At 36.6% G+C, this 27,510-nt stretch overlaps 2 protein-coding genes and 1 long non-coding RNA gene across 4 annotated transcripts in view; 2 read left to right on the top strand and 1 right to left on the bottom strand.

The window, feature by feature from the left end:
* The window catches only part of LOC131971290 (sodium-coupled neutral amino acid transporter 3-like), a 19,986-nt gene extending 1,882 nt beyond the window's left edge, over window positions 1–18,104 (top strand). Inside the window, exons 1-16 of one of the 2 annotated variants that reach the window (XM_059332653.1) lie at window positions 816–958; window positions 3,627–3,739; window positions 3,851–3,935; window positions 4,038–4,153; window positions 8,875–8,948; window positions 9,034–9,126; window positions 9,213–9,294; window positions 9,407–9,489; window positions 9,648–9,706; window positions 9,812–9,949; window positions 10,189–10,268; window positions 12,789–12,889; window positions 13,036–13,160; window positions 15,717–15,861; window positions 15,954–16,057; window positions 16,922–18,104. In XM_059332653.1, coding sequence (XP_059188636.1) covers window positions 3,699–3,739; window positions 3,851–3,935; window positions 4,038–4,153; window positions 8,875–8,948; window positions 9,034–9,126; window positions 9,213–9,294; window positions 9,407–9,489; window positions 9,648–9,706; window positions 9,812–9,949; window positions 10,189–10,268; window positions 12,789–12,889; window positions 13,036–13,160; window positions 15,717–15,861; window positions 15,954–16,057; window positions 16,922–17,026 — 1,431 coding nt within the window. In that variant the 5' untranslated portion in view covers window positions 816–958; window positions 3,627–3,698 and the 3' untranslated portion in view covers window positions 17,027–18,104. Of the gene's footprint in view, window positions 1–815; window positions 959–3,626; window positions 3,740–3,850; window positions 3,936–4,037; window positions 4,154–8,874; window positions 8,949–9,033; window positions 9,127–9,212; window positions 9,295–9,406; window positions 9,490–9,647; window positions 9,707–9,811; window positions 9,950–10,188; window positions 10,269–12,788; window positions 12,890–13,035; window positions 13,161–15,716; window positions 15,862–15,953; window positions 16,058–16,921 lie in introns of those variants that run through there. The other variant, XM_059332652.1, reaches the window with a different exon arrangement.
* On the bottom strand, window positions 13,035–22,551 carry LOC131971292 (uncharacterized). The gene is made up of 3 exons (XR_009394364.1): window positions 22,389–22,551; window positions 19,050–19,120; window positions 13,035–13,169 (listed from the first exon to the last, which is right to left on the bottom strand). It is a non-coding gene; the product is annotated as an uncharacterized LOC131971292 (long non-coding RNA).
* LOC131971291 (actin nucleation-promoting factor WAS-like) lies at window positions 19,213–27,510 on the top strand. Its single transcript, XM_059332654.1, has 11 exons — window positions 19,213–19,419; window positions 20,176–20,316; window positions 22,404–22,490; window positions 22,617–22,713; window positions 23,110–23,139; window positions 23,337–23,372; window positions 23,455–23,653; window positions 23,761–23,936; window positions 24,707–25,293; window positions 25,419–25,530; window positions 26,255–27,510. The coding sequence occupies exons 1-11, from the start codon at window positions 19,318–19,320 to the stop codon at window positions 26,311–26,313; spliced, it is 1,626 nt and encodes a 541-aa protein (XP_059188637.1). The 5' UTR covers window positions 19,213–19,317; the 3' UTR covers window positions 26,314–27,510.

The following is a 27,510-nucleotide window of genomic DNA, read 5'->3' as shown; positions in this document are numbered from 1 at the left end:
AAACAAACTAAAAAGATATTCAAAACAACTGCAAAGAGACAAAAGAGACTCGTAAAAAAGGGCTGACAAACAAAAAAGACCTTAAAAAAGACCAAATCAACTACAAAGAGACATAAAAACCAAAGAGACACAACTTCAAAACGACACAAAACAACCTCAAAAAGAGGCTAAACAACCATAAAATCTGTGTGTCTCGCTCCTGTGTAGGACGTGTTGGTGTCCGTGCCCAGGAGCACACTGTCTCGTAATCTCCAATGGTTGGAACTGTGGAGGAATTTTTTTTTTATGTGTCATGTTCATTTCCACCGCTACGTGCCAGTTCAGGTGTTGTTGTTTTGGATCAAGCGCATGATAACTTGTAAGCGTGCAGCAATGTTTCCACTCTTAAGCACAATCACATGTGGGCAATCTTAAAAAAGCACTTATCTCCTAAGCTAATTACCATCACTGTGACTTCCAGCAGGATGCAAACTGTCAGCAAGTATCCGCCCAAGCTGTAACAAAGCCCCCCTCAGTTGACTCCCACTTCACCCCTCCTTTCTGCTTTCATAGTCTGTAATGACATGGTAATTTGTCCACGGTCCACGGTTCGGTACCTGGGATTACCTGAACTCAGAAACTCTAAAAACTACAGGCAATTCACTTCCTTTGTTGAAACCCGAGTGCTGACACCTTTTCAGTGTTGACACCTGGTGAGAGGATCCCTCCAGTCTCTCTCTCTACCTGTAACGTGTTTAACAAAGGGTTAAGTATGGGTGTTCCCATTTCCCGTTCACTCCTCCCAGTCTGTAATCTCTCTCACTCTCTCCTCTCTTCACTACCAAGGAGCTTTGGAGAGACTCCTAAGAACAAAGCTAAACATAAACATTGGAGGTGTCTAAAATTTGAGTGAACTTTCACAAGGATTTACTCTGTCTACAATCGGGAAAGAAAACTAGCCTTCTCCTTGACCACCAGGGTGAGTAGCTGGAAATTGTGTGTGTGTCCTTGTGTTTTAAATGAGGAGGAAGAGAAGAGAAGAGAAGGGAAGGGCTAAACTGTCAATAGTGAGTTGGTCTTGCGTCAGACAAGAGCCATGTGGTACGCACTGCTGGATAGCAAGACTACAGTAATATCTACTGTGTTTAACACAAAATGTCATTGACAATAATATTATCTAGATGATTTATATATAATAATTCATATTAAGATGTTTTTTCCACCTAAAACACTTTGTAAATTGGATAGGTTGTCTAGATAGAGATGGTGAGAGTGGGACCACTTTATTGTTTTTATAGCTTTTTTCCACTCTTTTTTTTACTGTTTCCACTGTGCCCTCATGGCCAATGAAAAATCTACCGTGGAACAAATTTCTAGTTCACCAGGTTCGTCTAGTTTCTCCATTTAACCCCACATGAAAATGCAATTGTAAAATTTGCTTTTTACACAACGTTAAAGTGGTAACAGAAACATTGAAAATGGCTTTTTTGTGAAAGTTACATGACAAACCCTTGGTGACATTTAGTCTATACTTTGTTGGTTCTGGCTGCTGGCCATGGGAAAGTCCTCGGGTATGTAGCCAGAGAAAGTTACTCTGACCAAACTTGACCCCAGTCTTGTATGCAGGGAGAAGGCTACCCTGCATTTAGACTAAATAGCATGGTTTACACAGGAACCCTTTGTTTATCTCTGTGGCCAGCTGCTATCAACCCAAGCTGTAAGAATTATTGTGCACTGAGAGTTCGGCCCATTGATGAGCGTAGGAATATAACAAATTCTGGTTTCGTGTGAAGAACTTAAGGAATGGCGCAACGTAGTGCAAGTGTGTCCTTAGGGGTCAGATGTGAAAATCCTGAGGGCAGTCTGACCCACGGAGAAGTGAAGGATCCCATGACCCTGTGGCAGCAGCAGCACAGACCTACGCTCATTCCCAGAGTGCGTCCATGCCAGCTTTGTGTGGCCCACAACAGATTAGAGCAACATAAGTCCTCTGACAACATTTGTTATTTAAAGCCTTTCATGTCACACAAGCTTAAAATGGATTTACATCCCAAGTGTCTCATTTTACTGGATTTTTGTTTGGTGAACGTCCACAGCGATGTGGACTGTTTTTTATCTTCATATCTGAAGTAGGGAGCAGGACTCCAAAAATAAAGCAGTGCCAAAGGAGTTTTGGATCACCAAAAGAAAAAAAGAAACATTCCTGTTGTCCTTGGCCAGCGGGAAAAATTACAGTGGTGTGTGTCTCAAGACTTTATAAATAGGTCTGCCCTTTTGAAGCCACATAGCATTTTCTGTTTGTGGTACATTAGTCTGTGTTTCTTCAGTGCTGTAGCTTCCTTCTGTTTGGTAATTTAACCCATTGAAGCCTGGAAAGCAGATACGTCGTTTTGTAGTATTTGTATAAGCTCTCAAATACTTTTTGAATTTCATTTCTATCTGCTACAGAGGCTGAAAAATCTATTATTTAGTAGAAGCGTTGACACTTCCGTTGAATTTCCAGAAAAACTTCAGGTTTTAGGGGCTTATTTTAAAATCGCCCAGAGGTTTTACAGACAGTTTCAGGCGTCAATGGGTTAAGGACCTTTGGCAGTCTGCCACTATACCATTACTCTATATTTATTGTATTGTATGGACCAGAGCAAACACCTCACATCTATCTCATTAAACTCTTCTGTACATACATCACTCAGCTTCTTCGTTCATTCTGAGATCTTGTCCTAACTTGCTGAAGTTCAGGTGATGCATACAGACACAATGTAAGGTAAAGACACAAGCAGAGGTCGTCCTGTCTGCAGTTTTTTCCACAAATAATGGAAAACAGGGTGTGTAAGAGTGCTGGAAATGCTTGAAACTGTTGTTTTATCAAGGTTTGCAAAAATGTTCGGAATTGTTGCTTGGTATTCTAATTGCATCACTTTCATAATAAATAATTTCCTGACCAAATAGTTCACTTTTTAAAGAAATAAAATAACTTGGAGAGAGCGTCACTGCCTTGCCTTACAAACAGAGTTAGTTCCAAGTATGGAAATTTTGGAAAATGCTTAATGCTTAATCCTTAAAACCATATTTTAGGTTAGGAATATACTTGAATTCAAATATACCATAGTGCTTAAACAGTACTTGATTTTCGAACAGAATCCGGTGTTTTATCTGCACAAGAAATCTTTTAATATTTGAAATGGAACAATCTCATCACCATATTTGCTTAGGAAACTTGCAAGCGTTAAATAATAATAATCAAAACATACAATCAAAATGAATATAAACAGTGGGTAAACCTGTGCCAATAAACATTGATTGCTCTGGGTTAAAAAAGGGTCTGTTGCAAGTGCATTTATAACAAATAACATAAGATGTTAAAGGCTTTTAGTCTGACAATTCTTGGTAAATTTGTACTCTTAAAAGCTGTTTAAAATGACTATTTCTCAGTGGATTCTCTTGAAAATGAATACTTTTATTCTTTGATATTGAGATATGTTTTACACCAGTAGTCTCTCTATGGTCTTTTTCATTCCATGTCTTTTACTCTGTTGCGTAAGTGTTTTTTGCTACACATGAATGCTTGACGATGCAGCTGGAATTTTTTGTGTGCAGAAATAACAGGTATATCATTAATGAAACTATGGTTTTCTCTTTACCTGCAGCCAGGTGACGGTTAAAAGATTCAACAAGTCCTGCAAAAGTAGATCTCTCAAGTCACGACCCCAGCAACCAGAATGGAGCTTCAGAAGATGAACGGACACAGCAGGGACGACGGGTAAGAATCACAAATGAACAATAATTACAGATACAACATATTACAGCAAAGCTGCAGAAAGTTTAACTCAAGAAATTCAAATGAATGAAATGGTTTTTATTTCTACTGTAGGTTTGACGGGCTGGATGCCTTGGCTGAGCAAGAGGAGTTTCTCCCACATAAACCCGGCATCAAGAAAGAAAACCACTTCACAGATGTGAGCCAGACTGATTAACTGTAGTTAATAATAGTAGTATACTATTGATTTTTGTTTAATAATTGATTTGTCTGTGTGGCATCCTCTGTCCTCCTCCTGCAGTTCGAGGGAAAGACTTCATTCGGCATGTCCGTCTTCAACCTCAGTAACGCCATCATGGGCAGTGGAATTCTGGGATTGGCTTTTGCGATGTCCAACACCGGAATCATTCTCTTTCTGTGAGTACGCAGGTCAAACACAGTCATCCATTTGATGAAACTTTGCGCCAGGCTGTATTTTGTGTGCACTGTAAAAAATGTCTGTAGATTTTACGGTGAAAAACTGCTAAACCATGACAGTAAAAGACCGTAAAATGATGAATGGGTTAATTCAGTTTCACTAACAATGAAACACCATAAATGTATATATCAGCCAAAACAGTATTTTTTATAGTTTCGTTTTTTTGAAACATACATTACTCCACTGTAAAATACTTTATTCATACAGTAAAAAATGTAATAAACTGGCAATCTTGAATGTAAAATCAACAGTGCTCATATCTTTTTACAGTAATATTTGAAAAAGTTGCACCGTATTTATTACGGTAAAATTCTGGCAACCACAGCTGCCGGTTTTTTACCGTAAAAACAACAGGGTTTCTTTTTTTACAGTGTAGGTCCAAAGAAGAAATGTAAACGTACACACTATTTGAGGTTACAAGAAAAGAGCTAAGCAAAGCTGTTTGTTGTCTCTGTGTTTGAGTTTTTGTGTTGTGGACTAACACAGTGAAAATAGATTTTTAAAATTATCTTGGCCTCACTTCCACTTTCTCACTTTTTAAACCGGGATTATACAAAGTCATGAGAGTTTGGAAAGTTCTTGATTTTAACAGTCACAACTAAGGGAAACAGGAATGGCACGAGTGCTGGGAATTATTATTAATAATATTAATAATTAAAACCCTTTTTATCGATGTTTGAAAAGTGTCTAGATTTTGAAAAAAGTGTTGATTGAAACTGTAATTGCATCAGTTTAATAATAAATCATTACCTTACCAAATAGTTAAAGTTTATACAGTATATAAGTTTATACAGAGTTCATACAGTCATGAAAGTTTGGAAATTGTTTAATTTAGACCATCATGTTGCCAAGGTTTGGAATATGCTTAAATTTGAATATATATATATATATATATAATATACTCCTTAAAAATGTTAGATTTCCAACCTAATCTGCTGTTCCTTCTGCACAACTGCTCATGTAAACAAAAAACAGATATAAATCCTCTGTTGATCTGTTACTCTGAAAATTAACAAGCAATAAGATAACTTACAATCAAATTTAGATGTGATGATAAAGGCTTCAAGAGTCTAGAAAGTTTTTGGCTTAGGGACCTTAAAAGTGCTTGAATTTTACCATTCAAAAGTTGTACAAACTCTGTTTAAAATGGCTTTAACAGCTTCTCATAATATCAAAAATTACTTTGGTAACACTTTACAATAACCATCATTTATAGATGGTAAATAGACAATTTATAAATGGTAAACAGATAGTTTATTAAAGTTTAATCATCATTTATAAACCGTATATAAGCCATTTAGAATGGTAAATAGAAAATGTATTAAAGTTGAATTATAATGTATAAATGCCAAATAGATGGTATATTAATGTAAGTTGATAGTTATTTTACCATTAACAAACAATTACATAATAATTTTTAGTTTATTAATAGTTTTGCACTCATAACATTTTTAACACAAATGTTAAGTATGTAAATTAGTTCAAAATGATTCATATACCTTGAAGAAATTGTTTGAATTGAATTGAATTGAACATTTAAAGATTAAATATGTATAGCAATTTGTAAATGGTTAATAATTGGTTTATAAACCATCTATAAACATCACTTAGATGGTTATTGTAAAGGGTTACCATTACTTTAATTCCTTTATGTTAAGGCTTTTACAGAGTTAATTTCTGTACGTGTTTGTTTGCTGCTTGTATCTCAGTCTCGTGGCGTCCTAACAGCGTTTGTGCTTCTGGCTTGGAAACTTCTCTGTAAATGAATTATAAATAATCAGTGTTTTAATTTAGAATTCAAAGTTACCATTAGAATCAGGTTCGTGTTGATGCAAATAGTAGTTTGAGGGTCCTTATAAGGCTGGAAATAGGGCCTGAGGGAGTGTGTGTATCATCTGACTGACAGTGTGTATTTGTGTTTGGACAGGTATGTGTGGTTGAAGGCGGATGGGCTCTGTGTTTGAGTTTGTGTGTGTCCCTGTGTCTGTCTACCTGTGGCAGTTGTAGGTGTAGTACTGTACACACAGCAGCTCCCATACAAAGCCTGATCTGTCAGAATGTACATTAGAGCTCATACACACGCAGCTTCCCTAAATCAGATTTGAGTGGTTAAAAATAGCCCGTAGTGATCAGATCCAAGACACGCCTGCCTGGATCAGTGCTGTGCTATGTGGCAGGGGGGGAGGAGGAGGATGGCTGCAGAGCCGGCCTCTCCCAGCCAAACTGGCTTGTGTGGGTGGGAAAAAACACAGCAATCACAAGAACTGCACAAAAGTTTCTAAAGATTAGTTTTCATTTCTCTTTTTCTGCCTTTCTTCATGTTTTCGGTGCAGTTTGTCAGCAGGATTAGGAAGAAAAAAAAAATTCCAAGCTTGATTCTCATGAAATTTGTGGGTTGTGTGTTATGGGTCTAACATTACATTGTAAGTAATTATTAATAAGTAGTAGTTAGTAAGTCATTATTCTCACTTTCACGTGATGCATTCGTGTGTTGTGTATCACCGGAAAAAATGAGTTACCCGTCTCATTTGATGGCTCATGTGATCCGTTTTTTTGGAAATAACTGCGTGTCATTTAAACGCTTGAATGACTTTGTATTGTGTGAACGCACCATTGGCCCTGGTCTGTGCTCCCCGAGTACCATTGTAGTTCATTTAATGATGAGCACAATTTTAACTTTATTATGAATAATGTCCAGATTTGTGAGACGTTTCTGCCTTGTGATATCTTGATGACATCTTACAAAATGTGACTGTTCTATCTAATGTTGGTTTAGTTCAGTTTTAAACTCATAGTTAACATTAGCCACTTTCAGACTATTTTAAGCCACAATATTTACACTTCTGCGACATTTTTGCCTTGGGTCTTAACATCCCAGAGGCCTAATGGGGGGAAAGGTGATCTCAGCTCTGTACTGCCTAAGGGGATAATAACAGAGGCTTTACTTTGGCGAGATTCAGTACGTTTACATGACACTTGAAAAAAACGAATTATTGCCGTAATCTGACTATAACTGGACAACTGAAGTGCTTGTAAACGTGTTAGTCCGACTGATGTCGGAGTTCTCCAACTCCGATTAGGACAACCGGATAATGCGGTTGGAATAGGATTTCGCCGGCATGTATGACAAGACAACCAATGTGCGCATGCTCCACCCGCGTGCTGGTGTATGACCCCGGAACAAAAAATTCAAAGGGCGGCATATTAACCCGCTGAAACAATGCATATCGCCACCTAGTGTTGAGGAGGAGGACACGTTCCCGTCAGTTATTCGATTTTCTCAGTTGCATGTAATCTGCACTGTAAAAAATGTCTGTAGATTTTACGGTGAAAAACTGCTAAACCATGACAGTAAAAGACCGTAAAATGATAAATGGGTTAATTCAGTTTCAAATATAATATATATTATATCAAATATATATATCAGCCAAAACAATATTTTTACATTTTTTTAAATACATTACCCCACTGTAAAATACACTGGCACCTTGTTTGTAGCAAAAATATACTGTAATATATATACAAGCCATCATTTTTGCATTTATATTTTAAAAAACTTTTTCTCACTGTTAAATGTACTAAACACCATATCTCTAACAGAAATATAATGTAATATTTAAAGGTAAAATCCTTAATTCATGCATCATTTATAAAGTATTTTCTTATCAATTATATGACAGAACAGCGTTTCTTTTGATGGAAAAACTTTTTATTTTTTATGGTAAAATATGGAATAAAATGGCAATCTTAAATGGGAAATCAACAGCGCTAATATCATTTTACCGTAATATTACAAAAAGTTGCACCGTATTTATTACGGTAAAGTTCTGGCAACCACAGCTGCCAGTTTTTTACTGTAAAAAAAACATTATTTTTTTTACAGTGTGGGACAAGGACAGAAGTCCTATTAGATGCCAATATCGATTAAACTGTTCATGTAAACACACTGACTGTTTGAGGCGAAATGCAGAACAACTTTGCTGAGTATGCAGAATCTGTACAGTGAGAAATGTGCAGTTCTTCTGCACTGTATTGTTCTGAATGCAGATTAAGTATGAATGTCCTGAGGCAAAAGATGGCAGAGCTTGTTATTGTGACGCAGAACTACTTGGTTAGGTTAAGGCTCCAAAACCACATGGTTAGGGAAAAGAAAAAAGACCACAGTTTGGCTTTAAATAAATACTTCTGTACGTAGCTATGTGCCGTAGTTATGTACAGAAGTTAACTTACGTTTCCTTTTCTTACTCATTTATGGAGGGATATTTATATTATGGATATTAACTGATGTTGAATATTGATACTTACTTACGGTATCACATTTTTTAAATCTAAAACTTTTTTGAATATGCTTTTCACACATATTTTTGACACAATGTATACCATATATATATAAATGTGTACTAGGACCTTTCTCTCCCCCTTTTCCTCTGTCTTTTAGTATTTTATGTTGTCTTAAATACTGTACAAATATGTGCATGGATGGGTGTAGATGTTTGTTCTGCTGAATCATTGTACTTACGTTCCAACTCAAAATACCATGTTGGCTTTTGGTTTTACACAATATCTATCGTTATTGAGATATGCAAGAAGATATCTCCATATCGTGCAGCCTGAAGTATTCATACAAACAGTGAATGACTCTTGCTCTTGTGTGTTTCAGAATCCTGTTGGTGTCTATTGCCATTCTGTCTGCATATTCAATTCATCTCCTGCTGAAAAGTGCTGGAGTTGTTGGTAAGCCACAGCTTCACTAAAAACACACACAAACACACAGTCAAACATGCATGCAAAACTAATATTTGTATAATGTTTTTTTCAGGCATTCGGGCTTATGAGCAGCTTGGGAATCGGGCTTTTGGTGCCCCGGGGAAAATGCTGGCTGCTTGCATCATCACGGTACACAACATTGGAGGTATTGTCATGCCATTTTTTCAAGTTGTTATCTAATATCTTTAAGGAAAAGCATTTTTAATAATAACTAATCTCACTTCCTTTTAGCAATGTCCAGCTACCTCTTCATCGTCAAGTCTGAGCTCCCTCTGGTTATTCAAGCTTTCCTGGGTAAATATGAAAACACAGGGTGAGTGTCCAAGTGCTATTCCGACAATAATTCATCTATAGTTTTAGATTTTTTTGTTCTGTGATGCACTGATTATTTATTTTTTCCATCCGTTTGTCTGGTTGTCTCTTAGCGAGTGGTTCTTGAATGGAAACTACTTGATCATGATTGTTAGTGCTTCGATCATCCTTCCTCTCGCAATCATGAAACAACTTGGTATGTTTTTCATTCTGTTGTCACATTTTCCTTTTTTTCTTTATTTTAACCCCCATACTCTCCCTCCATTACACTTTTTTTTTGCTGTGAAAATGAAGCACCGTCACTTCCCGAATCCATAAATCATTCTGCAACATCTTATTATCATTACAACACAGGTTACTTGGGCTACACGAGTGGGTTCTCCCTTTCCTGCATGGTGTTTTTCCTCATTTCGGTAAGTCTGGACTATATTTATATAAGCCAACAAAGATACACATGATACCACCTGTTCCCTCATAAAATATGTACCTTTGATTAACCAATGGGTGTGTCTTTCCAGGTTATCTACAAGAAATTCAACATCCCGTGTCCACTGGGGGACGAACATCTTAACATAACTTCTGTAACTCACGACCACATGGCCGTAAACGTGACAGACGACTTCTGTGAAGCCAAACTATTCACCATGAACTCACAGGTGAGGGGGAAACGTTTCCACATCGCCTGTGTCTAGTTTCCTGAATCGTCAGCTGTGTGTTTATTTCTTGGGTAGCACGGCAGATTCACTGCCACCTGTTCTGCACTCGCGCGTGTTATGTCAACAGCATTAAGGCCTGTTGTGTCAACAGAGCTGATTATAAAACAAGCACTTGATTGTATTCCTTCGAGCCGTGTTCGGTGGGTAAGTCACTGACCTTTGGCATGTTTGGCTTTCAGACAGCGTACACCATCCCGATTCTGGCCTTCGCCTTCGTCTGCCACCCAGAGGTGCTGCCGATCTACACCGAGCTGCGAGAGTAAGTCAGGATGTCATCGTTCGTTTCACAGAATCCAAATGCGATTCTATTATTGGCACAGCTGTGGTAAAAAAAGTTTCAGTAAAATAACACGATAGGTGAATAGACTTAAATTGGGACTCATCGATATATCTTCTTATCGAATGATGCATTTCCTTAACCCATAAGAACCCATGGTGACACCCGTGTAACAAACACTTTAAATCTTCTATAATCTCCCATATTCAGCTTTATGCTTCACATTAACTAAGTTTAAACCAATTTAACAATTCTAATCCGTTAATAGGGTGACCTGTATTACATTTAACTTGTTCTGACCATATTTCCTGAACAAATTAAATGAACAATTTTGATATATGTTTTGGAGATGCAAACAAAAAGGCAAATGGTTATTTGTTTTTATTTATTATTAATTTTGTTACTAATTTAATTTAATAAATAATTTATTGTTAAACAGCACTATTAATGTCACAATTTGGATAAATCTTGTGGAGATGCAAAAGAAAAAGGCAAATTTGTGTCTCTGTAAGCAGAAAATGTGTCAATTTTTATTTTATTTTAAAATAAGAAGTATTATAAATACCATAAACGCCCATTGTAACGTTTATGTCACATCACAGATCTTTGGGGTAGTAGTATTTTTTTTTTTTTTAAAAACATCAGAAATGTGTTTTATGTGGTCTATTTATAGAACACATCCTTTAAGGATAACTGGGTCTGGGTTCTTATGGGTTAAATATGTGCTCATTTGAATGCATTTCCTTTTTGCTAAAGCCAAAATGCTAGTTCAATTTTCCTGAAATATTCAAGGTGTCAGAGTCAAAGTTTCAGATATCTTCTTTTTATCAAGCTCACAGAGACGTCAAGTAGCTTATCATGATGCCATGAGAATTTTACTTTCTTACTTACTCAACTTAAATGTTTGTAGCTGCACACTGCAAAACAGGGGTGTCTAAAAACAAGATAAAAACACTAATTCTGAGGGAAATTATCTTGCAGCATGGACAGATAATTTCACTTGACAAGATTTGTTAAATCTAGAAATGAGCATGTTGAGCACTTAAAATGAGAAATTAACTCTTAAAACAAGATAAATTATGAAACACTTCTAAATCTAAAGTTTTTTTTTATCTTGGTAAGAAAAATTATTTGCAGTGCACTCTGCTCGGGCCAGTTCATCGCTGCTTTAATTTAACTTGTTTTAAGAGTTAACTTTTATTTTCAGCATGAAACCATGAAATAATCATGGTTATATCAAATATAAGGTAATAAAACCCAATAATGTCATAAATTAACCAATAATGTAATAGCAGCTCCTGACTGATATTGTTTCAGGTCGACCATTTTTTCCAAACTTATAATGTAAAACTATTTTTTTCCAATCCAGAGATCTATACTTTACTTCTGTGTTTTATCAGCTGTTAATTATATTGCATCATAATTATTGCATTACGTTTTTAGGAATAACATTTTCTATAAATCAGGCTATGAATGACATATGAACAAACCCACATAAGAAAACTTTCAGAATATAGATTTATAGAAAGTTTGGTTTGGTGTATGCATAAGTGCCACTGAAGTGGAGATTTCTGGATCAGAGTTTGAGAAACTTAATCATGTTGAGAAATTATTTATATACATTTTGCAAAACACCACAGGTCAATAGGGTATAAAATGTCACCATGAAACTTTACATGTTGATTACTTACATTTAAAACAATTATTTTTTATATTACAAGTTTTCTAAAATGTTATAATAATAAATAAAACTTAGATTTATATCGGGACATAACTGAAATAATGCTACCTTTTGGTATATTTAGAAGAAATCTACAGATGCAAATAAACAAAGTGTAGTAAAATAAACATCTAAATGTGAATTTTGATGTTTTCTTTCTACTTGTGTGTAAGAAGGAATGTTATACACTGCAAAAAAGCCAACTTGATTTAATTTGGTAAAACTTGGAAATATAAATTACTGACATTTAGGGCAATAATGTAAGTTAGCACAACAAAGGAAGCCAGTTGTCTGCTCAAAAACAAGTGAGTTGTTGTTACTTATATCTTTAAGTTGGGGTTCAAAATAAGGGACAATAGTTCTGATAACTCTTTATTTCTTTGTTGTGAAATTCGGTCATTAGCGAAAGCTAGCGGCTAACTGATGCTAGCGGCTAACTGATGCTAGCGGCGCTGCTTGTTACAGCTACAAGAGTAGCCATTAGCGTATCAATGCTAACTCAAAATTGTGGTGACAACATTAGCTGACATTTCATAGCGACGTTACAATCGTGCCAGAGAAATACAGAGTTGAGCAAACTCAAAAACAAAACTTAAAATATTTAGTTTAATTGTCCAACTTAAAATTTTATCGAAGTTTGTTGCCTTGAAATTTTGAGTTCACCCAACTTTTCTTTTTTTGCAGTGTAGAAGCAAAGCAAGCATTCATATAGTAGTGCATGAAAAAATGTTTTGCCTCTACGTTCTCAAATTAACCTAATTTTTCTGCCTGCCTTAACCCAGTCCCACCAAGAAGCGTATGCAGAATGTTGCCAACATCTCCGTCTTGGCCATGTTCATCATGTACCTGCTTACGGCTCTTTTCGGTTACCTCACCTTTTTTGGTAAGACACTGTTTACTCGTAAGAGATTTTTAAATGAATAAGCCATTTGTACCCAGAGCTCATGTGCATTTTCCAGTGTTTTGATGGAAGGAATTTTGAGGAATTCGACCACGTGAGATAAGTAAATGTTTTTTCACTGTGGGTAGGTGCTGTGGAGTCTGAGCTGTTACACACCTACAGTCAAGTGGACGCCCTCGACGTCCAGATTCTCTGTGTGCGTCTGGCTGTGCTGGTGGCCGTCACCCTGACTGTTCCCGTGGTTCTTTTCCCAGTAAGACATCTATTAACAAGAATAACAGCAATATTTGTTATGATTTACTTAAACTTTTTAAACATTGAAATTCCACACACTTTATCTCATAAGAAGAGTAGAGACGCAAATGAGAAGATTAAAAGAATGTAGAGCCAAAACAAATACTCGAATAATTGATTTATTCAAATTTATAAGCTATTTTTCTCATCAGTGTAAGGATTTTTTAAAACAAAAATGGTTGTAATTGATTCACCAGGAAAACATTTGCACCCTAAGAACAAGACTGAGGCATATAACAAACCTAGAAAAAGTTTATATATATATATATATATATATATATGTATAGATAGATAGATAGATAGATAGATAGATAGATAGATAGATAGGTAATATAGCGAGTATTTACTTAAATAAATGACTAGATATACATTTATGTCTCAAATTCAATGAATATGGCATTGTGTGAGATATAATCTGTTGAAATCAATCAACATTATCAGTGATGACACTAGTGGTAGCAAGTGGAAGACACTTAAGAGTCGTGGACCCAGAATTGAGCCATGTGGCACTCCATATATTCATTCAATGTTTATTATTATTTAGGGGGAGTTCTTTTTTTCTTTCTGACACAAAACAAGTCTTAAATGTTGATCGGCCTGAGAACAATGTATAACATTTCCTTTTTTTATTCTTTCTAAATACTTACCACTCTAACAACATTAAAACTGCACATCGTAGGCACTGAACTCTGCTGATGCGTTTATGTCTCAGGGAATAAGAGAAGTTTTATGTTTCAAGGCACTGAAACTGTCTTTGTTTCATTGTCGTGTAACTTCTGAAAACAGCTGTTTCTGTTTCTGTACTGAGCTTTTTTTCTTAATTCTCTTAATTTAACTACAGAATGAACTGTAGAGGCTAAAAATTATCAGTTAGCTTTTCAAGATTACACCACTTTTTTATATGAGAATAAATATGCATTAACTGTTTACAAGTTAGATTAAAGAATAGTTGTTTGACATTTTGGGTGACAAATATGACTCTTCACTTTCTTGCAGGGATTTAGATGAATATAGTCTATTTGAGAGACAGTCACCTCAACTTTACCTAGCAAAAAGACTTGATCAGGGGGAAACTAGCCTATCTGTCTTACAAAAATACAAAAAAACTTTTAACAGAGCCAGGCCAGATATTTCCAGTCTTTATGCTGAACTTTGATAGTGAATTGTCTGTACAGAGTGCAGACGCTGCTGCTGAATGTCTCTCTGAAACTTTCAAGTATGTTGCACTTCTGGTCTCACTTATCAGCATGTGGAAGCAGGCGTTTGCCTTTAACAGTTGACTGAAAATACCTTCCAAAATATCTGCTAGTTGAGTTGACGTTTATAGGAACATATCTTCCACATTAACAGCAGTTGTATAACAGGTTAACTGGGTAATAAAACAAGATCAATTTTTACTTTTATATAGTTTTGTTGATACATTTTGATGCTTATCTTCATGGTTTATATGGGTGCTGCAAATCCTTGAAAACACTTGAAATTTAAAGGACCTATTTCACCCCCAAAATAAAAAAATACATTTTCCTGTAGTGCTATATATCAACCCAGATTGTTTTCGTGTAAATTGCCAAATGTTGACCATATCGGCAGTAGAGAGGTGCCTTCTTGCACTGCTTGTGGTGCTCATAATGCCAACAAAAAAAAACATTTTTGGAAATACAACAGCAATGTCTCTTTCCAGAAATCATGACCTGGTTACTCAATAATCCACACACCTTGTTACGAGCAGTTTGATAAAGAAACTATTTTGTTTCAACATGAAACTGCTCACAACAAGATCACAATCAAGGTTGATAAAAAACAGTGGTGGAATGTAAATAAGTACATTTACTCAAGTACTGTACTTAAGTAGAATTTTTGAGGTGCTTGTACTTGAGTATTTCCATTGTATGTAACTTTATACTTCTACTCAACATTTTGAGGTAAATATTATACTTTTTACTCCACCTCATACACTACACTGACAGCTTCAGTTACTTTTTAGGTCAAAATTCAAATGCTGCTTTCATAAATGCATCAATACAAATAATCAAATAATATATTTAGAATATATACAACAATCTTAGTACAAATGAGTACTTTCACTTTTGATACTTTGATAGTATATGTTGATGCTGATACCATTTTACTTTTACTAAAGTAAGTTTTGATTGCAGGACTTTCACTTGTAGTGGAGTATTTTCACAGTGTGGTATTACTACTTTTATTAAGTAAGGGATCTGAATTCTTTTTCCACCAATAAAATATGTATTTTTGATTTTGTAGTGAACTGTCCCTTTATTCTGGTGTTTTCAAGGTTCAAAAAGAGCTTCGATTTTCAATAAAGGGCTTGAAAGAGAGAGACTTTCATATGTAAAAAGTGGCCAATGACTGTATGTACTGTATATTTATATGTAATTTACCATGCCTTTAAGGTGCTGGAAAAGCTTAAAAATGAAACTCAACAATGCTTGAAAAGTGCTTGACTTTGGACTTTGGAAAAGGTGAAGGAACCCTGTTCTCTGTCCCTCTGTAGATCCGCAGGGCTTTGCTGCAGATCCTGTTCCCCAACAAGCCATTCAACTGGTACATACACATCGGCATTGCATTTTGTCTCATCTTCGTGGTCAACATCCTGGTTATCTTCGTGCCCTCCATCCGCGACATCTTTGGCCTCATCGGTACGTTTGCGCAGAAATGATAACTGTCTGGTCTGGGCTTTACTGCAAACTATATCATTTGTAAACTGTGTAATCTCCTGTTTCATTTTCAGGAGCCACATCTGCCCCCAGCCTCATCTTCATCCTGCCTGGAATCTTCTACGTCCGTATCGTTCCTGAAGAGCAGGAGCCTCTTCTGTCCAGACCCAAGATTCAGGTACAACTCAGTTTCTTCAGCTAGAAAGTATGCTTTGAATTTAAAGGCATAGTATGCAGGAATTGTGGCTTACTGTTCGTAAATACACACTGTAAAAAAGGTTTGTAGAAATTACAGTAAAACACTGTCAAATTAAATCAGAAATAGGGTGTAAAATTAAAAATTGTATATCACCGTAGTGGACACTTTTAATTACCGTAAATCAAAGAATAGCACAAAACTTTTACTTTTACTGTCATAAACTGTAACAAACAGTTTTGCTGTAAAATATAACATTTTCATGTAAAGTTAATGGGGAAGTACCATGATGTCACAATGACACAATTACCCTAAAAATAACGGGATTATTCAGTCTAAATTACAGTTTTTGCTGATATTTACATTTAAATTTAGAGTAGAAAACCCCCTGACTGTATTTTTTACGGTGAAGTTCTGGCAACCACAGCTGCCGGTATTTTACCGTAAATTAAACCGATTATTTTTTACAGTGCAACATTCAAACTTGGCCTCTCCTTTCTGGCTCAGAGAAAATGAAAGCAATGTCCACTTGGCATTTTGCCTCATTATAAATGCATTTTTTTCTAGCGGTGTGACCACTTTTTCTGTAGTCTCATACCCAAAGGGTGATGCTCAGAAAAGCCCCGAACTCAGCAAAATTAAAAGAGAAGAGAAAATACTGTTGAAAGGCCAGAGTCAGATAGGCACAAATGCACACTTTTTGTGTGTCATATTTGATTGTTTTAGCATTGTTTTTTTAGGAAAAGCTTGCATAGTACACCTTTAACTAATCATAATTTAAATTCCAAAGTGCTGTTTAATGTGTGGCTGATTCATATATCCTTTTATTTCCTTCCGCTCCTGCAGGCCGCATGCTTTGCCGCACTGGGATTCATCTTCATGATCATGAGTTTGTCGTTTATCATCATTGACTGGGTGTCAGGGGAGTCCAGAAGTGGAGGTGGGCACTAGCAGTCGAGACTGAACAGACATACTACGAACAGAATGCCAACCAAAGCTCTCCCAGTCATTAAATTACCCCTCATCTGCAGTGTTCTCGTCCAGAACCAAACAAGAAACGTTTGGCTGCACAAGACGAAGGATATGTGAAGAACCTTCGTTTAAAACCAAAAAATAGAAAGAAAGCGTTTTTGACATATGATGGGGCAGTCAAAAGGCCCAGTTATGGAGGAGATGCATGAGAATATGAAGCAATGTGTTCTGACTGAATAAAACCCATGTAACGCCTCGCAGTAAGGATGTTGTTTGGAGGCATGTGTAGAAATGCAAAAGACAGCAAAAGCATGAATGGGAACAGCATGACTCACATGGAAATCCCATTTTAGAGTATGGATGTGTACAGTTCCGTGGAATAGCTCAGTCACTGCCAAAATCCTTCCAATCTACTTCCCTCCCGTCTCAGATTTTTACAGGACAGACATTTTATAATGTCACAAGCAAACAAAACATTTCAGTTGTTGTTACATTATTCATTTGGGACTGTAAAATCTGCTGGTGCAGTGTTGTCCAAATGTCCCCGAACGTCACAGACTCAGCTAAAAGCCAAAAGCAAGGGTTAGTCTGAGGTTCCACACTAACCATTCCAACCAGAATACGACTTTGCGATGACTTTTACATGGAGTTTAATAAATGTTCTTAATGTGATATTTTTTTGTTAATCTATTCTGACACTTAACATGTAGAGACGATCATCTCTCAAAGCTGAGCCTGAGATGATCCTTTATAAATAATCCAACGGATGTGGTGCAATTTGATGGCTGCTGTCCATGAAGGTCAAACAGACAGTTACTGACAATCACATGTGAATCAACATACACAGAAAGTTGGTTTACAGATTTTTATGTTTTCCTGGAAAAGAAAATCCTTGTTGCAAACCAAAGAATATACAGGGTTCGTACAAAGACTTGAAAGTTTGAGGATAATGCTTGAATGTGCTTTAAAAAGAACTCTGACATTTTTAGCATAATTTGGTGTTTCATCTGCCATTCACTCATGTAAATAAATAAATCTTTAAATATTTGAAATGAAATGACCCCATTATCATATGTGTATGTCGTCTCCTGGTGTGTAACTGAATATGTTACTCTGGAAAGTATAATCAATGTGACATAAATAGATATATTTTCTATCTGAAGTTGCTCATTATATCTGTTTCTTGAAATGATGGAAAGTTAAGTGTGAGGAATGTGGAAATATTCTTTATGATTAATTACATGCCAATATTAAATCAATTTGATGCTTTATAGGAACAAAACTTTCATTGCCAATAAATATTTAGGTTATTAGGTTAGACAAAAATGGTAATTGCACAATTTAATGTGACTTTTGGTGTAAACAGCCATTTCCAGCCTCCATACAAAAACACAGACAGATAATTTTGTTGCAGATGCAGATAATGATGTCTCTGTGTCACACCAGATGAGCTAAGCTAATGCGCTAATACTGACATAAGTCCAAAATAATGATCAAACCATGCAGTCAAAATTAGTAGAACGAGATGGTAAAATAAACAAAGTGTCAATATCAATATTAGGTGTGATGATAAAGGCTCTGTACCTTAAAAGTGCTTGAAAAGTGCTTACATTTTACTTTTAAAAAGCTGTACGAACCCTGGATATAATATTGTATACACAATATTTTTCACTATGTTCAGCCAAGGCCAATTAAAATTGTACATGGAAAAATGCCAGTGTTACAAATGCTGTGTCTGTTTCAGCAACCCCACAAACTGTTCAGTTTGGCCGATGGGTTTTAAGTTAAAAACAAGTTTCTCTTTTGTTTTTTGTCTTTCAAAATTTGACTAAAAGATACTTTGACTTTGTTATTCATCCTGTACATTTTTAAATTAATTTGAATGTTGTTACCTGTCAATAAAATATGTCTTTTCATTTGTACAAAAGTTTCAAGGTGCTTTTTATTGTTGTGTTCACTGAGGATGGATGTGTGTTTGTGGCTATAAAATGAAGGTACTCACAGCAGGAGAAGAGCAATAGTGCACTGCCTCCCTCTGAAAATGGAAGTAGCACATTCATTTGTGCTCTGCGTCTGAGAGAAAGAAGAAAAGTGGGGGTTAGAGAAGTGCGGTTGTCCGTTTCCTGCTTTCAGTTGATGTGTGCGCAGAACAGAGAAGAGAAACTTCCTTGACTGTAGAGCTCAGTGTTCTGGCAGCGCAGAGAGGACGCCTTCTTTCAAATGCGGTGTACATAAATTGAAGATAAACTTTGAGATTTATCAGAAGGACCATGAGCCGTGGATCGAAATCTAAAACGGATGGCGCCCGGAGCTCTCTGCTGAGCCCGCAGGAGAATGAGAAGTTGGAGGAGCTGCTGGGCAGAAGGTGTGCTGTAAGTCCTGAGCTCAACAGGTTGGGTGGGGGTGGGGGACTGATGATAACCTGCTGTATTTGTCCTTTGTGTTGTGGCATCCGCGATAATACAGATAATATGATATATACAAATGTAAATCATCTCAGCGCAAGTCTCTGGTGGCTTCATATCATATCCTGAATTTGAATGAGCACAGTTTATTGTTTCATATTGTATAGTCTCTACAAAGAACAAGTGGTAGTTTGATGCTTTTTTTAAGCAGCTTTTTGATCTTTTGTTGTCTTAAGTTTCATTAGTATAATATATATTACGTTCAATTTGACTTCCAGGCTTATCTGACATCTATTTTCTTCGAAGGAATCTACCCTACGTTGATGCCAATATAGTTTAAAATAAATTGCTGTCATTAGGTCATCAAAAAAGGAGGTAGCTGTAACAGGAAATGGTGGCTGAACCATTTCCTCTTCTGATGTCAGAATTAGATGCTGTCGTTAGGTTTAGACTCACTGTAGAGCAGAAGTTGCTTTGTTCCTGACTTCTTTAGGTAAACACTCTGCCTACAGTCAACAGAATAGCATGAGTTGTCTATTTATATGACTTATTCATAAGTGCTGGCTTGTAAAAGCTTCAAGTTGTTATCTGAACAAATAAAAGCCAACGAGGAAGTGAATCCTCACCGCAAAACTGCTCATTTACATGTTAACCGCAATTAAATAATCTCAACTGTCCTATCAGCGCTAAACTTTTGTCAATGTATGTGTTGTCTCTGTTTAGTCCGTAGCCACTGCAGTAGCCCAGCTGTTCATGGCTCTGCCTCACAGCCCGTCCATGTGGAGCCTGCAGCACAGTGGAGTGGTGTGCTTTGTCAAAGACAACCCTCAGCGCTCATACTTCATTCGAATGTATGATTTGAAGGTAAACTCTCATACACTGCTGCCATTATATATTTAGATATTTAGGCCCTCTTTAGAGTGATGATCTCATCACTGTGAGTCACTGAACTAGGATTACTCAGAGGGTTGGGTCTTTTAAATGTCAGTTATTGAATACAAATTACATGATATTTCTTTGTAATTTGTAACTTAATCCATTGGATTACAAAAACATAATCTAATTTGAATAATTTTGGATTTCTTCAAAAGAAAATGCACTTTATACTAAAAAAAATGGTGCAACTACCAACATTTCAGTTATTTTTAGACATCTACAAACATTTTCAATGACAATAAATTAAATATTCAACAAAAACAGCACTGGCACGGACAACTACAGGTGCACTGTGTGTGTTCTGCAACATGTGGGATGCTGTAAGTTTAATAAAACACAAGAGTTACTACATTACACAGTTACTCAAAGTGTTCATCCTCTATTTTCAAAGTAAATAAAAAGTAATAAAAGCCCATTATCCATAAATCACCAGTAAAAAAATATAAAAAATATATAGTTAAAGGGACATCCCATGATTAAAATTAGTGGTGCTATTTATGCATCTAGATTGTTTTGGTGTGAGTTGTCAATTGCTGGAGATATCTGCCTTTGAGATGTCTGTCTTCTCTCCAATGTAGTGGTACTAGATGATGCTTTGCTTGTGTTTCTCGAAGCTCCAAAAACTCAAAATCATAATATATCTTATCATAAATCCTGACCAGGTAACTCGAGATAATCCACAGACTTTGTTGTGAGCAGTTTCGTAAGAACTATTTTCTTTCTGGTACAATTCTGACACAAATCTCACAACAAAGTCTGAGGATTATCTTGTGTAACTGGGTCAGGATTTCTGGAAAGAAACATTGCTTTTGAGTGATTTTTGGGGGCTTTGAGCACCACAAGTTTAGTGCCATTCAGCCCTTTAACAAACAGCATATAAAAAATGCTTTGAAAGACACAGCAAAGCAAAAGTGGGAAACCTAAAGTGCAATATAACAGAAAGTCAAACAGGAAGGCAGAACAATAAATAAACACAGATATAATAATAAAAGCAATGGAAGCAACAACAACAGAAAGAAGACGATAAAAAAGAAGCAGGTTTCTTTCTTTTTCTTCATTGTTTTTTTTCGACAACAGGAAGAAGAATATGGTAGATAAGAACACGTGGTAAAGAGATACAGTGAGAGGAGGACCTGGAGATTTAGTTGAAGGATGAAGTGCCAGTAACAGGCCTTGCACATTTATGTTTTTTTTCTCCTTGTGTTTGTTTGGTTTGGTTACATAGATGGTTTCTGTTTTTATTTTATTTTGATTTTTTAAAATTATTTTCATTTATTCATTATTTTATCTTTTTTGTTATTGCCTAGGCACTTTGCTGCTAGATGTTCTTTGTAATAGTAAAAAAAAATCTATAAAATCTATAGGCTATATGTATAAAAAAATTGAAAAAAAGAAGCAGGTAATATCTCAGACTCTCAGCAACTCAACTCGACAATCTACACAGACATGTATTTTTGATTTGGTGGTGAACTGTCCCTTAAAGTTACCATAATCAACCTTTGAAGAAATTGATAAAAAAAAAACAATACAAATAAATAATCCTATAATCCAAGTGCACATTTCCAGGTGTAATGAGGGCTAATTAGACAGATAGATTGGATGGATGGATAGATAGATAGATAGATAGATAGATAGATAGATAGATAGATAGATAGATAGATAGATAGATAGATAGATAGATAGATAGATAGATAGATAGATAGATAGATAGATAGATAGATAGATAGATGGATGGATGGATGGATGGATGGATGGATAGATAGATAGATAGATAGATAGATAGATAGATAGATAGATAGATAGATAGATAGATGCTTTAATTATCCAGACTGAACTGGGAAAACACTGACATAACTATATAAAATATGAAAGGGTGAATGATGATTATCTATTATAATAAGTAAGCTATTTATTTTTGTGATTTTACTACATCAACTCTATCCAGGGCTTTCACATCTTACATACTAACGTCCTTTATGGTTGAAAAGTGAAATATTTACCATGTATCTCCACAGACAGGGAGGCAGGTGTGGGAGCAGGAGCTCTACAACCAGATTGTTTACTCCTCGCCACTGCCGTACTTTCACACCTTCACTGCGGATGTGAGCACAACCTCATTTGACCTCATTTCCTCCAGGTTACTGTCGAGTTATTATGATATGAGGCACTGCAATTATTTCCCTTTGACTGTTTCTTTCTGGTTCCTTGTTCACTTTTGCACAACGCAGGACTGTCAGGTCGGACTGAACTTCTCTGCACAACAGGAAGCAGAAAACTTTCAAAATGCTGTCGAGGATAAGATCAACCAGAGGAACACCCGTCAAGGTCAGTGACGTCATACCCACCACTTTAATGCGCTTTTTTTGCATAAAATTAATTAAAAATTCATAGCCATTTTGCAACGACAATACGTTTTTATATGCAGTTGGATAAATATTTACTTTGCAATCTAATCCTGGAAAAATCATTAAAATGAGCTTGAATTACGTTGATTTTTGCTGGAAAAAAAGACATTTTTGATAGTGCAGCAAATTTAATTAATAAGAAGTTGTCATAATTCCTAAAAAAAATATCGAGAATGCTAATGAAAAAAAATAATATCGATTAAAAATGTCTTACATGCATATTTAAAGAATCGGTAATTGTTTTAAAGGTATTTTTCCTGAATAAATATTGTATTATGCATGTGGTTATGTGTCTCAAAATGGTTTCTCTCACCAGATAAGAAACAGCGCCCCCCGCCGCCTAGTGGTAAGAATCAAAGTAGCAATGAACTTCATGACTGCATGATGGCATTTACATATGTAGATGAATACTTCATTCATTGATCCTGTGGGAAATTTAGGGATCTAGGAAAAAATCATAGAAGCATGAGAATAAAAACAGCAGTGAAGTGATTTTAACCACAACATGCAAACTATAAAACCATTTATTTCCTGTCTGTGTAGATAGAAGTTCCTTGCCTCGAGTCCCACCTGAAAAAGGTACAAAACACATCTTTTACTACCACCAGTGATGCATGAAATGAAATAATAATAACATGCCGTCTTGTATGTCCTCTCAAAGCGTCATCTGGCAGCCCTGGTTCTTTTCACATGGCCACAGTGGACATCCAGAACCCAGACATCCATACTTCACGCTACCGCTCGATGCCTTCACCTGTTACTCCCTCAGCTCTGTCAAGCAAAGGAAAGAAGGATAAGAAGAAAGGGAAAAAGGCGCCCAAACTCTCTAAAGCAGATATAGGAGCACCCAGTGGGTTTAAGTGAGTGGTTGAGCTGATCAATGTCAGGCACAGAAGTTTGGTTCATATCTAAAGAGGATGTGGTTTTAACAATTTTTGTAAAATTCTTTTCGTTTGCTTCCTGTCAGGCATGTTTCTCACGTCGGCTGGGATCCCAACAACATTGACCCTGATCTGATGAATCTGCTCTCCCAGGCTGGGATCGGTGAAGATGAGCTGAAGGATGAAAAGACCTCCCAGCTCATCTATAACGTCATCGAGCAGTCTGGAGGCATGGAGGCTGTCAAGAGGGAAGTGAACAGAGGTCAGACTCACTGAATCATTCAGTTCCTCATTATTAGCCTATTAGCGCCCGGACTGACTGAGAGGGGTGGAATTGCAAAGTACATTTACTCATTTTGATGTGTATGTGTACTTTACTTGAGTATTTCCATTTAATGTAGTGTATACTTTTACTCCACTACATTTAGCTGCCAGCTTTAGTTACTTTCCAGGTCAACATTTAACATAAAAAACATAATCGATTTCAAGTGATTAGAAATTTTGTTTTACCTTTACAAAATTAAAACGCTGCTTACATAATGCTTCGATACAAAACAATCTAATAATATATTTGGAATATATAAAACAATCTCAGTAGGGCCTTTCTTCATAAGGAATACTTTTACTCTAAAATAAAATGTCCCCAAATATGTCCCCCACTTTTATCATTTAATTGCCGCAAAATGGGGTTGACAAACAGACAGATCAACCAATATTGTCTGAAAAATAATGTTGCATGCATCTGACAAACTGTGTATTACAGTCTACATAACTGAATGTAAACGTGTAATGCAGTCACGTCAGCAACTCAAGTAAATTCCTCTTAAATTAAACATCTCAACTCAGCACCATCTAGTGGACTGAAAAGTAATCTAATGTATTATTGTAGTACCACAAGTTTAATTAATGTTTGCTATATGATGAAATAATAACATATTACTTGTGTATTGATACACTAATGCCATGCAAAATATTGCAATACCTAAAGCTTGGACTAAATTGTTATGCATACCTTGTTTCATTGCATCACAGCTGGTGGTGCTCCACCACCTCCACCTGGCAGACAAGGGCCTCTGCCTCCTGTGCCGGGCTCCGCTCCAACCCCCCCACCTTCACGAGGCCGCGCTGGCCCCCTGCCTCCTCTCCCGGGCCAGTCACCGCGAGGAGCCACGCCCCCTCAGCCACCTCCTGCACGTGAAAGCCTGCCACCTCCACCTCCTTCATCAAACAGAGTCGGTCCACCACCACCGCCACCAGCACATGCAATGGCACCGCCACCTTCAAGGTCCTCTCATATGTCCTCCCACAACCCGCCTCCTCCCCCACCGCCATCCAGTTCACAGCGCTCCATGGGTTTCCCACCTCCTGTCCCATCTACACCCAGCAGAGGAGTTGGTGGTGGAGGACCTCCACCTCCTCCTCCTCCTCCTCCTCCTCCACCCCCTCCACCTTCATCAAATTTCCCACCTCCTCCTCCTCCTATTTCTGGTGGTGCTCTACCACCACCTCTCCCTGCATCTGGAGGAGGAGGAGGAGGAGGAGGAGGTGGAGGTGGAGGCGGAGGAGAAAGCAGAGGAGCGCTGCTGGATCAGATCCGACTGGGAATGAAGCTCAGAAATGTAACTTCCCTCTCTCATATCTCAACATTTTGACGTGTTATAGAAGTCCTGACTGACATGCTGTCACATTGCATCATAATGAAATATATGCTGAAATGCTCTTCTCTTGTCCTGGTGTGTTATAGGTGGTAGACAGTCCTGATGCAGCTCCACCAGCACCATCAGATTCAGGCGAGGGCATCGTCGGTGCTCTCATGATGGTCATGCAGAAGAGGAGCAAAGTCATCCATTCTTCTGGTAATTATTAGAACATTAATTAACAATATTGTTGGTGTTTTTAGAGCCTCCTCTCCCACGACAAAGAGAGAAAGGATTTTAGGCACCATCAGGTTGCAGGAAATGTGTTTACTTTAAAGGATTATGAAAAATACAGCATTAATTGTAGAAAGAAACTGTAAGAACAGGCATTATCGTTTAAATTGAACTTTCCGAGGGTCTTTGAAAGGATCAAGGTTACTAAAGTTTCTACTAGAAAAAGTAACCAAAACTAAGCTTAAAATTGTGATATTTCTGTCAAAACATTTAAAAACATAATTTAAAAGGTCACCAAAAATAAACAGTTTGGAATAACTAGATCCTGTTAAAAACATTAAATTCTGCATCTCGCCAACACTGACGCCATGATTGATTTTGCTCAGATGAATGGTCACATGACAAATATTTACTGAAAATCAGACAGAATTGCAGTCTGTTTACACAGAGCATAGGGTAGTGGACAGGAGAGGTTGTAAAATGCAAATAGTTCAATAAGTATAGCATGTGGAGACATTTTTTTCTAATATTCATGACACTTGTGGGCTCTTGAACACGTGTTGTTTATATAAATTCCATTTTATTCCATTCAAATTTTTTTCATCAGATCAATGTAACTTTTTTTTTTTTGTCATTTTAACTGTGTATTCTGCACAAAAGACATTTTTGAGTTTGAGTCTCACATCTTTGTATTTGTCCTGTCTTTCAGATGAAAGTGAAGACGAAGGCGGAGATGAAGATGATGATGACGATGAATGGGATGACTGATATTGAAGTTCTTGTTTTTGTAGATTATATAAACCTCTGCATTGTAATACGGGTACGTGTTTGACTTCAGGTTTAATACTTGATAATAAAACTGGAATATGATTTACTGTGAGGTGATTACATGAACGAAGGACTTGAAAGTGAAAGAAAACAAGTTTAAGAGAATTCTGAAATGTTTTATATATTTGTTTGAACATTTCCAGTGTAGGTTCATCAGCATGACAGCACTGTGTTACTCACAATGACGGTGAATGGTGGCTCTGACTGGAAAATAAATCTTGTTTGTTACGCTTCCACAAAAAAAAGAGCCATTTTTAAAAAACTGTAAATACAGCATATGACAAAACACCAACGATCAATACTAAATCTGAGCCAGTTCCATTCCCATTTTTATAATAACATACTGTACATAAAAAAGAAATTATGTTCCTGTTTCATTTTCTCATACATCTGTGCAAAGAACCCAAATTTCCCTCGAATACCACCACCGGCAAAGTGCATAACTGGAAGAACACTGTATGCTATGCATATCTTCAACACTCACATACTGCAGGTCACTAGAGCACAGGACAGTACGGGAGTCATTATATGACAACATCCAATGGAATTAGCTTAACAGAATACATTACACCATACAAACATCATTACACACCACGGAAAATGTACAACTTGCAACAAATAACCACAGATATGCATGCAACATATGCACTTATATCATCATATTATCTTCATACAATACAAGAGTAATCCAATGACCATATATATTATATTCACAATCAATATATTACATTTCTGTTTCAAGGTACTTGACAGTACCATACCTGTGGTTTTGCCTGTTGAAGCCTGTTATTAACTACATGCTGTATATACTTTACATCACATTGGTGTTGTTGGTGCATTCAAGGACAATCCAAAATTTAGGAGCCGGCTGCCGAAAAAACTTGGAAAATCAACCCTAAAAGACATTTTTTTAAAAAGGAAATGGGTGTTTTGAAAAGGTTTTTTTTGTTCTGTTTTTTAGTTTCAAGCAATAAAAAAACGATTTTCCACAGTGATTCTCAAGTCACAGATCCTGAGGTTTCCCACAAGCACCTGAACACACCAACAGGAAGAAGTTTTAAAACAATCCCTATCATAGGTGAACAAGTACTCAAGTCTGCAAGCTGATTTAAAAGGTAAAATGTGTAACTTTTCCAT

Source organism: Centropristis striata, chromosome 5 (assembly GCF_030273125.1).
Source record: "Centropristis striata isolate RG_2023a ecotype Rhode Island chromosome 5, C.striata_1.0, whole genome shotgun sequence".
NCBI classification, from domain to species: Eukaryota; Metazoa; Chordata; class Actinopteri; order Perciformes; family Serranidae; genus Centropristis; species Centropristis striata.
The sequence above is the reverse complement of the archived record's forward strand: the minus strand, read 5'-3'. Positions and strand labels throughout refer to the sequence as shown.